The sequence below is a fragment of the Vombatus ursinus genome, unplaced genomic scaffold (genome assembly GCF_900497805.2).
Source record: "Vombatus ursinus unplaced genomic scaffold, bare-nosed wombat genome assembly UNPS02014863.1, whole genome shotgun sequence".
Lineage (NCBI taxonomy): Eukaryota > Metazoa > Chordata > Mammalia > Diprotodontia > Vombatidae > Vombatus > Vombatus ursinus.
The window spans coordinates 31,084,436-31,095,814 of record NW_020954641.1 but is presented as its reverse complement, the minus strand read 5'-3'; the positions used below and the strand labels follow the sequence as shown (position 1 = coordinate 31,095,814).

Sequence of the window (11,379 nt, the reverse complement as noted above, 5' to 3'; positions counted from 1 at the left end):
TAGTCTAATGGTTCTTAAATTACCTCTCCTTGATCTGGTTTTCCAGGGCAGTTGTTTTTGCAGATATACCTTACATTTCTTCTACTTTTTTTCAGGCTTTTGACTTTGTTATAATATTTCAGTTTTCTTCCAATCTGACCACTCCTCATTATCCTTTGATGGTCACACCTGCCAACCATGGGTATCCTACAAGGCTCTGTCCTAGGCCCTCTTCTCTTCTCTCTCTATACTACTTCATTTGGTGATCTTGTCACCTCCCACAGATTTAACTGTCATCTATGTTAATGATTCTTAAATCTTCTTCTCCAATACTAACCTCTCTCCTCACTTTCAGATTTGCATCTCCAACTGTCTACTAGACATCTCAAACTGGATCTTGCTTAAACTCAACATGTCCAAAACTGAACTCATTAGTATCCCTCAAAACTCTTCCCTCTTCCTAACTTCCCTATTACTGTGAAGGGCACTACCACCCTCTCAATCACCCAGGCTCACAACTTAGATGTTATTGTCATTTCCTTCCTCAAAACATTCAACCACTCCCTATTGCCTCTCAAATAAAACAGAAATCCCTGAGCACTTAAGAGCCACACCTATAGAGTAATCAAGAGAGGCTGGGGGGTGAGGGGCGTGGCGAGGGGGGGGGAGCGGGCCCGGGCAGCAGCAACTGCTAGGATAATGCTGGCCCTTAGGTTGTTTTCTGATCTGTAGCCAAATATTTGTACTTCTGGCTCTGATCCACCCTCCCTAAGTGTGAACTATCCAAAGATCAGTAGGTGTTGGAAAGAAGAAGAGTGAAGAAAAGCAGAGACTTGGTCATCAACCAAAAAAGGCAAACACAAAGTGGGAAAGGAAGAGGGGTGGACAGCAATCCCAGGCACCAAGTAAGGGACAAGGGATATTGGGAATAGGCAGCGACTGCCAAGACTCTTACCTTGTTCAGACGCTGGATCTCCTTCTCCTGGTATTCCCGCTGTCGAGTAAGGGGAGCCAGCTGATCCTGGAGGTACTTAGCCCTCTGTCTCAGGTCCTTGCCTTCTGCTGTTAATCTCTCTTTATCAGCCTGGGGTGGAAAAGAGGTAGAAGCTAAGCAGACCATCTCTTGCCTTCCACCTCATCCCCACACCATAAGCAGGGGTTCTTCACCTTTTCTGGTGTCAAAGACCCCTTTATCAATCTGCTGAAATCTATGGACTCCATCTTAGAATAATGTTTTTAAATACATAAAACAAAATATATAGGATTACAAAGGAAATCAACTGTATTGTAATAGTTAGAATTTTTTTTTTTAAAGTTCACAGACCACCTCCCCCACAGGTTCAGAACTCAGCTTTATAAAAGGAACACATAGATTGTCTTCCTTCCATTGTAGGATCTTGGAATGCTAAAATCTGAAGGACCTCAAAACACATAGCATACAATTTTGAAACCAGAAGGGACCTTAGAACATATACTGAGTTGGCCTTATTGACATAAGGGCCTTATGTCATAGGAAATAAAATGTCACAGCTGGAAGAATCCTAAAGAGCACCTATCAGGGGTGGGGAACCTGCGGCCTCGAGGCCACATGGGGCCTTCTAGGTCCTTGGGTGCAGCCTTCTGACTGAGTCCAAGTTTTACAGAACAAATCCTTCTATTAAGGGGATCTCAAGACCACAGGTTCCCCACCCCTGAATCCTAGTTCAACTCCTCCATTTTTATCAAGGAAAATGGGCTCAGAACGAGGAAGAAATTTACTCCATGTCTCATGGCACTTCCATTTAACTCTCAAGTCTTATTTTTTCCCTATATGAAGCCCTGTGGGAAAGGGTAAAATCTTCCTGATAGTGAGGAGAAAAATTCATATTAGTATAGGATTGGGTTACTCATACACTCCCTCGTAGAGGCTATTGACCTCAAAAGAACAATCCCCTTACACACGAAAATGCCTTATTCCACTGATTAGGCAGATCATCCATCTATCTGGAGAGAGAAGAGTGAGGAGGTGAGGCAATTATCATGTTCACGACCATCTCCCATACAGGTATCTAATGAAATCCAGGGTCCTACATAATAATGATGCTAATTTATACACTTCAGAGAATTTCCTCATCCATAATCTCATCTCATCCTCACAAAGTATACAGCACAAGTGGTATTGTATTATCCCTAGTAGACAGACAGGGAGACAGACTCAGATATGAGAAGATATGAGGATATGAGCTGCCCAAGTCAGAGAGTGACACAGTCATGACTATAATTCAAGTACAATGCTAAGGTCCCTTTCCTCTAGAATTTGGGTCCACTTGTTAAAGGTAGATTTGTGGCCCTTTCCACCAGCCCCATAAAAGTTTGGCCTCAGCTCCACAGGGCTCATGTTTGAAGAGGTCAGAGAACAGTATCAAAGCCAGAACCCTAAAAGAAGGGAAGGAGAAGTGCCAAGTTTTTTTAATCCATTCCCCTGATTGTCAATGTGGACAGTGTAGAGAAAGAGCCTCCTAGTCAGAATGCTGGGGTAAACTCACACAAGAAACTAGGCAGAGAAGAGCAAGAACAGTGGGGCAAAAAGCTCACAATCAGAGAGCCTTCTGACTGGGGGGGTAGGGGTGGGAGAGAGAACCAACATGAAATTTGTTCTTAACGGTAAAGGTCGAATAGGTTAAAAATATCAAAGGAAGCTGGCAGACAATCTTTCCAGGAACAGCCATCCAAACAAAATGTGTGAAAATTGGGAAAGGAGGAAAAAGGTCTATCTGCATACAACATGTTAGGAAACTAACCACCTGGCTCTTCCTCCTCCCTTAAGACACAAAAATGTGTCACATATACCTCTCCCTCATGAACTCTCCATCTCAGATAAACAGAACTATTATTACTTCCTCCTAAATACTTTTCATGCTTCTCACCTCCGTATCTTTGCTCAAGTCTCCCTCTATGCCTAGAAGGTCCTTGCCCCACCATTTCCTCTTGTTCTTCCAGGTCTAGCTCTAAGGATGCCTCGTCCATGAAGCTTTCTCTGATTTCTTCAGTGAGGCCGGTGACTTTGCACACCCTCCCTCACTTAAATCCCATTACTTGCACCTCACAGTCCTCTTTGAGAATGAAGGCCAAACAACAACAATTCCCATGATATTTGTCTTATCCCTCTACTAAATTTTGAGCTCCCTGAGGGTAGAGACCATGTCTCAGTCATCTTTTTATCTTCCGCACTCTATAGCACAAGGCCCTAATGCACACAGGCACTTAGTAAATGTTTGCTGAAAGAAGGAAGAAATGCATTCAAGGTCTGAAAATGAAAAAGCTGGAATAGAAGGAAGAGAGTGCATTTCCTCTGATCTCAGAAATCCTAGAACCCTATAATTAGAAAGTAGGTTCAACTGGGTTATTTTACCTGTGTGGCTTTTAAGTTTAACCATACTGAACTGGCACCTTCAACTCCTTATTATCCACTTTGTGGATTATTTATGATAAATGCTTAACCATGAGGCAAGTTTGCCATAGCCTCCAGCATAATTCAGAATCACTTTGCTCGGCCCTCAATGCAGCTGAGGAACTGGAGATATATTACCATTACCTTGAGCTGAACAGGATTAAGAAGGTAAATCAGCTATAAAAAATAATAATCATCATATAAATTGTTCCAAAGCCACAAAGAAACAATGTTTACATTATTCCTACTGTTGTACCTCCACATTTCCTAGTACAAAGATTCAGGAGTAGACTATATCCTTAAGTTTAATAAAACAGATGATCAGAAATTTCTGACTATTAAATCTTGGCATAAGTGCATTTGTCATTAAGATATCAATCATTTGTCAACAAAATGGTTCCACAACTGTTGAAATTCAAGAGTAGCTCAAGAATCACAGTATGGCTTAGTTCAAGTTTCAAGGTATTACTCCCACCTCACCTCCTGAATTTGTGACAAAATGGAAATAGCTCAGAATCTCATTCCTCTGGAAGAAAAATGAGCTATCTACTAGAAAAGAGCTAAGGCTAGAATCCGAGGCATAGAAAAGAACCAGGAAACAAGTTTGGATAAAAACAACAAAGTATATGACTCAGAGGAAGAATTTCTTGATTCAAATTCTATGTCTTTATGACAGAAGAGAGCATAGAATCAATTACTATTTGCCTTGGATGACAAGGGGCTGAACCAGCAGATCCCTTAATGTCCCATCTACCTTTCTACGTCATGGAAGTCCAATTCAAGGGGAAGATTGGGTACTGAGGTTTCCTACGCTCTCCTTACTCCTACTCTGGGATGTTCTCCAACTGCACCATGATAAGATTCTACCAGTCTGCAAGAGGGGAAGTGCCAAGACTGAGGGGACCAGGCTTACCTCCTCCATTTCAATCTTGGACTTGGCCAGGAGAAGCTTTCTGTCAAAATCTCGCTGCTTCTGCTCTCGGTCAGCCTCCAGTTCGCTCACCAGCTTCTGAGAATCGGCCAGCTTCTGTCGCAGCTCTGTGATCTGTGTAAAGGAAGGATAACCAATAATGAGCAAAGGATCTCAGGCTTAGGTCAGGGTCTATCCCACCCCTACCCAACCATCCTTGCCCCAACAAACCTAACGTCTCAAGCTCAGATGCAGGAATTCCTGAGCCTTTGAGAAGAAGATGGACACCAAAACTGCCAGGCAACTAAGATTTTTCCCTCTTCTCAAATCAATTAACTAAATCACATGGTTACAGTCTTATAAGTTTTATATAAAGCTTTCCAAATAAAATTTTATGAAGGAAGTAATGCAAGGATTATTATCCTTATTTTATAAATGTGGAAACTGACACTTAGGAAGCTGAAGAGAGTGACCACAGTCATATAACTAAGAGGTATGGGTCAAGATTTGAATACAGGTCTTCTGAATTCGAGTCCAGCAGTATTTCCACTATAACGTATCACACTGATCCAAACAAAGTCCATAATGGCTGGAAAAAGCCTACATTACCTTCTGTTCATACTGCTGCTTCATAGAACGAAAATGCTGGTCCCACTGCTTGTTCACTTCCAGAAGCTACGGGAAGAAGCCAGAGTTAACAAGGACCTGGAGGCCAGCTCTGCAAATCCTGAAACAAACAACCTTCACATAATCTTGGCAGTGGGGGAAGATGTAGGTCATGGTTCAATAGAGTGTAACTCAACCCATGTGTATCCATCATCTAATCTATATAGCTAGTCTTGTGTTAGGCACAAAGGGCTACAAGAGAAGGAGAAAACAAAGTCCTTACTCTTCAGGTGGTTATAGTATTGTTGGGAAGACAAGGCTAGTAAAACATGAAATAGTGGTCATTAAAGGCAGTGATCAGTGTAGCCTGCAGCAGTCAGGGAAGAGCAGGTAGGGCTTCAACTGGGTCTTAAGGATGGACAGACTTTGGATAAGTGGAAAGAAGGGGAAAGCATTCCAGGAAAGACACAGGGTCGGCCAAAGCCTGGAGGAAGGAACGAACCTGGGCTATCCAGGGAAGAGGCAAACCAGCCTGCAGGAACAGAGAGGTCCCTTGCCCAGTGTTTAGTAGACTACTGCACATCACAGTCAGCAGGTTAATAAATGGATGGTGAATAAGGGAACTAGTGTTGCTTTCAGGGCTGAGCAGGATTGATCCGCATAAAAACGAAAACTATAATTTAAGCACTATGAGTTTCATACTGAAAAACTAAGTGGTCTGTAATCCTTCTCTATGAGTACTCTTTGCTTGACTTATCATCTGTACCAAGTTATCATCATGCGGCAATACCTTAGTCTTTGGTCGCCCATAATAAATGCTGAAATATGCCTTAAGATATGATGACATAGCTTCAGGTATCCACAAGTTTGATATAAGAAGTCTTTCCAGGATATCCCTACCTGGAATCTCCCTTAAAAAGCAGTTTCTTCTGGTTCAGAGAACTGGACACGAAGAAGAATGGGTAAAAACCTATCCATTCCAAAGACAAAGGCCTGATAGAATTCCAGGACTGGAGACATCAAAAGAGAATGTGATAGGCAATCTTCACAGTATCCCTCCCAGGTACTTTCTTTACCAAATAGAGCCAAGATTCTAGTGGAGAGTTTTTGGGGAAAATGAAGTTTCTCCTTCTGCCCCTACCCTGGGCTTGTTACCTCACTCCGCTGCTGCTCAAGGATCTTCACTTTCTTCTCAATAGCTCCCACAGTCCCTGCTTCAGGAATATTACCTGGGCTCATACCAGCCTGAAGGAGAATAGAAAACAGTGCTTTATTACGGTTGAAAGAATATTCTTTAATCTCCTCATTCTCTCAGCTAGGATGCTTCCATCCTTGCTATCCCTCTTCTAGACATCCCCATGCCACCATTTCCTCTCCTTGCATCCACCAGTCCCCAATATCTGCTTCTCCACCTCTCGAATGCATACAGCAATTTTCTTACAGAAAACAAAAGGCTCATGGAAATGAAAACAAACTGTATAAAGCAGAAGAACACCATAGGAGGAGTTAAAGGAGTCCTGGATCTGCCATAAATGTGCTATATGCCCTCAGACAAGTCAGTTTCCCTCTCTGTGCCTCAATTTCCTCTTCTGTCAAATAAGAAGTTTGGATCAGATGGTTTGGCTTGCAGGTCCCTTGTAGTCATGGAGCTCTAAGACTTTCACACTTGATTGGCAGTCACTGTTAGACTTCACTTCTGTCACAGGCCTGCAGCCTAAGATCATTCATCTCCTTCCTAGCAAGTGTTTCTGGGGAGTTCGTGAGGCTCTGGTCTTCCCTTCCTGGCTGAGAACTGGGTCCTGTTGCACTGAGGCAGGAGTGGAGTGGTACTGGAGCCATATTAGAAACTCCCCTTCCTTCAAGAAAGGCTAAGAACAGTGCATTCCTTTCACATTCTTTCCTTCTTAAACATACAGTCCACCTGAAGGGACAGGAATAGGATGGGGAGAGAACCTAGGTTCACTGATGAAAACTGGGCTAGTAACCAGATATTAACTGAACTCAACTACCATTTATTTATTTATTTTTTTGGCTAGGCAATGGGGTTAAGTGACTTGCCCAGGGCCACACAGCTAGGAAGTGTTACGTGTCTGAGGCTGGATTTGAATTCAGGTCCTCCTGACTTCAGGGCCAGTGCTCTACCCACTGCGCCACCTAGCTGCTCCTCAACTACCATTTATTAGGTATCTCCGGGCAAGGCACCAGACTAGAAACTGTGGCCACGAAGACAAAAGGGATCATCATCCCTGTGCTCAGGGTCTAGAGCTCTACATCTTCTGGCTCTAAGCCCAGTGCTCTTCTTATTGGGTCACTCTGCCTTGTCAGTTAATGACAAATGAAAGGGCAGGGGAGGTAGGTGAGGTCACAAAAGGGACAAAAGTGAGGCTATGCAAGGGAAAGAGAGGGTTTTGAAAAATGTACCCTTGGGTGTGGAATGTTACATATGCCTACTGAAACAATTAATGCATCCTCTGGTTTTACTGAACTTAAAAAAGTTGCTCTAAGGGAGACCTTGATAGAAGTAGGTTGGGGGTGGGGTAGGGTGGGGTGGGGTATATATTCTGAAATGAAAGTGATGTTAGAAAAGGCACCCAAAAAAAAATTCTTTAAATGAGGGCTTGAAAGGGCAAGTTCCTAGGTCACAAAGCAAATTTGTAGCAAACAAGACTGAGAATGAAACAGAAGAATACAAAATGGTGGCAGGAATAAGAATCAGAAAACTCAGGTTCAAATTCAAGCTCCACTACAAATTTGCTTTATGACCTAGAATCTTGCCCTCTCAAAACCCTCAGTTTTCTCATCTGAACAAGGAGGGACTGAATCCCCACATCCTAGACTGTAAATTCCTACCCTTAGCACCTACGACAAGCAGTGCCTGGATAAAGCTGATGAGGACAGAACCAGAGTACTCAAAAGAGAACCAAGTTAATCAATGTAATCACATGAACTAGGAATGCAAAAACAATGTGACTTGGCTGCTAAGAGGGCTGAGTGCAGTGATAAAGGCCTAGCATCAGGAATGAGGGAGGTGCTGGTCCCACTGCATCTGCCCTGGTCAGTTTCCATCTGGAGTAATAATGTTTCTAGTTCTACACAACATAATAGGAATGGGTCCAGAATAGACCGACAGGATGGTATGGGGACTCAAAACCACGTCATTTAAGGATCTACCAAAGGAACTGGATATATTTTGCCTAAAGAAGGAAGGTCATTGGGAATATGATTGCTATCTTTCAATGTTTTTAGAAGAAAGATGACTTACGCTATGTGGCTCTAGAAGACAGACCTTGGACAAATGGGGGAAGTTATAAGGAGATTTCAGCTCAACAAAGAAGGAAGGACTTTGTATCCAATAAGGAATATATTGCCCAGGAAGAGAGTGAGCTCCTCATCACTGGGATTGTTAAGTGGAGGAAGACACAGATACTGTAGAGGGGACTTCTGAATCAAGGGGGTGTATTAAATAATCTCTGAGATCCTCTCAACCTGGAGATCCCATTCTACACATCTTAACTATGCTGGGTAACTACAAACTACATGATTTCTTAAATTCTTGAAGTGCTGATAACCTTCCCCTTTCAGCTCTAAAGACATAACAATAATAACTCAATACAGTGCTTTGCATTTTACATAGCACTTTTCTCAAACTTCTGTGAGGTCAGTAGTGTAAGTATTAACCTCATTGTTAAGATAAAGAGACTGAAGCGCAGAGAAGATAAGGAAACTTTCCCTAGATCACAGTTCACAAGTGGCAGAGAAAAGATTCAAACCCATGACTTCATGGGTTTGACTTCTTGACTTCATGACTCCAGAGCCACTGTTCTTTCCACTTTACCACAAAGCCTCTCCATAGAGAAGCAAATGTTTCTGTAAGTCAGATACCAAGTCCCCTTAAAGTTAGTATTCACCCAAACTACCTGTGTATTTTGAACTAAACAGGACATAAGAGCAAAGAGCTGTCCTGAAGCCACCATTCCAGGGAGAAACCACACTCCTTGCCACCTCCTCACCCCCTACCCAAGCCTTCAATTGATGGCTACATATAAGGGTACCCAAGAGATTAAGGGGATAAATGAGAAATATGGCAGAATACCATTTATCTGGCCAGATTCCTCTGACCTTCCATACCTGCTGCTGCCTAGCCAACGATTTCCGGCCTGAGACTTCCGTTCTTAGTCCACTGGCGGGCTCAGTGGCTCCCTCTTTGCCACTACTGCTCATAACCAACTTCTTTAGCTCCAGGTTCTCTTCCCTGGACCACAGGCAAATAGAGAAATAAATTTTGTGAGGTAACCTTGCCATGACTCATTATGGAAGGCTGTATGTAGTATTAATAATCTCTGCATTGAAAATCTGTAAGCTATATGGGAAACTTAACCCAGAACTTCTGCTGCTCCTGCTTGCCAAGTCAAGCAAAGTGTACACTTCTCCATGAATCTTTTGTCCCCAGAAAAGGCAGTACACTTACTACCTAAGTGACTCTGCAAAGTCTCCTCTTCTTCCTCCTCTTCATCATGATAATAGCTGATTTTTACATAATGTCATGCATAGTTTAATTTGATCCTCACAACATCCCCATGAGGTAGTTGCTTCCATTTTATAGAAGAAAAAGGAAAAAGAAGGTTTAAAGAGGCTTGCCCAAAATCAAACAGCTAGTGAGTGGCAGATTGAATCCAAGGACTGAATTTCAGGTCTACTTCCTCTAAAACTAACGTTGCTATTACCTAACATCTCTCTATAAAGAAATATACAGTATCCCAGACTTCAAATTCCCACAAGTTAGAATACAATCACAGGTAGAAATAGTGTTCATGTCTGACAGACTAGATGAGTAATAAGGGGAAAGGGCTGTGTTCTAAAACCTCAGGTGATAATAGCACATAAGAATAATAACAATAATAACCAGGATTTATAGAGAGCTTTTGCAAAGCATTTATACACACACACACACACACACACACACACACACACACACACACAATCTCTTTAGTTTGCTTATCTGTAAAGTATGTGGAATTTGGACTAAATGGTCTTTAAGGTTCCTTCCAATTCTAAATTCTATGATGCTAAATCATTTTCTAAGATTACAGAGCCCAAATTCAAGCCAATATCTCACAATCCCTATATCATTCCATAAGACCTATAAATTTCAAACTTTTCCAATACACAGTCCATTTCACTATATATTGCAAAAAGCTCTAGTCACACCCTTCCTTCTGCAAAAAACAGCATGTTGGTCACCCTAACAAAGCCATATTGTATCTAACTCCCTATTCCTGCTTATTAACAAAGATTCTAATTGAAGCAGAAAATGTGAGAGTAGATGGATTAACTGGGCATGGCAGCGTATGCCTGTAATCCCTGACACTGGGAAGGCTGCAGTTGATGGACTGCTTGAGCTCAGAAGATCTGAACTACTCTAGGGCTAAAGTCTATCAGGTGTCCACACTAAATCCAGGACTAATATGGGAGCCCCTGGGAACAGAGGGCCACAAGGCTGCCTGAAGAGGAGCAAATTGACCCAAGTTAGAAATGGAGTTGATCAAAACTTCTATTATCAATCAGCAATGGAATCATAGGTCAAGATAGGGAGATGTAGTCTAGGAAGGAAAAAAAGAAGGAAGGAAGGAAAGGAGGGAGGGAGGAAAGGAAAGAGAGAGGGAAAGAGGGAGAAAAAGAGAGAGAAAAGGGAGGAAGGGAAAGAGAATGAGAGCAAATAGATTACTGTTATAATAAGCCTTTGCATTACATGGTTTTGGAGACTCAGTTGGTACTCAATAAAATATTCCTTGGTTCAATGATTTGGGATTTTTTGGGTCTATTCATTTCCCAAGTACGGAACCTGCCACATCCTATACAACAGTGCCTGGACATAATAATGTTGGCTCTTCCTGCCAGTATCATAAGGCAGGATCACTGTATTTTAAAATGTTACTTGCATTGTGGGCCCATTTCTCAATTCACCAGAGGTCCTTGGCATCACAATAGTACACTTGGGGAAATATTGCTCTTAGCCCTATTTCCTACTTCTGCAATACTATGAACTCTTGTTCTTTCCACTAAAATCCTCTGATGGTAGATGAAAGTGTCTCTAAGTTCCTGAAGCTTATTCCAGGAAAATATGATTTGTGGCAGGTCCTCCCAAGCTGGAAGACTCAAATATGGATTCAATGAGAAACTCTGTGTCTGGCAAAAAAGACCAGCTCATTCACTAGAAGAATGGCCATCAAGGAAGGATGCTTTTGGCCACAGCAACACATAAAATCATCTAATGAGTGCAAAGACTACGTGATGATTCAGCAGCAAGAGTATTTCTATTGATGAAATGATAAGTCTTCTGAAATACTGAAATAAAGAAGTAATCTTATTGTTAATGACATTCAAATTATCATAAAAATATAGAAAAATCAAGATCCTTCCATGGCAAAAAGTTTAAAATTACTTAGTCTCTTTT

General features: G+C 42.0%; 1 protein-coding gene across 5 annotated transcripts in view; it reads right to left on the bottom strand.

The window, feature by feature from the left end:
- TNIP1 (TNFAIP3 interacting protein 1) overlaps positions 1-11,379 on the bottom strand; it is a 62,672-nt gene that overhangs the window by 8,176 nt on the left and 43,117 nt on the right. For all 5 annotated transcript variants that reach the window (XM_027841989.1, XM_027841991.1, XM_027841988.1 and 2 more), the window contains 5 exons: positions 9,054-9,177; positions 6,081-6,170; positions 4,929-4,994; positions 4,323-4,454; positions 935-1,063 (listed from right to left, as the gene is read on the bottom strand). In XM_027841989.1, coding sequence (XP_027697790.1) covers positions 935-1,063; positions 4,323-4,454; positions 4,929-4,994; positions 6,081-6,170; positions 9,054-9,177 — 541 coding nt within the window. The remainder of the gene's footprint in view (positions 1-934; positions 1,064-4,322; positions 4,455-4,928; positions 4,995-6,080; positions 6,171-9,053; positions 9,178-11,379) is intronic.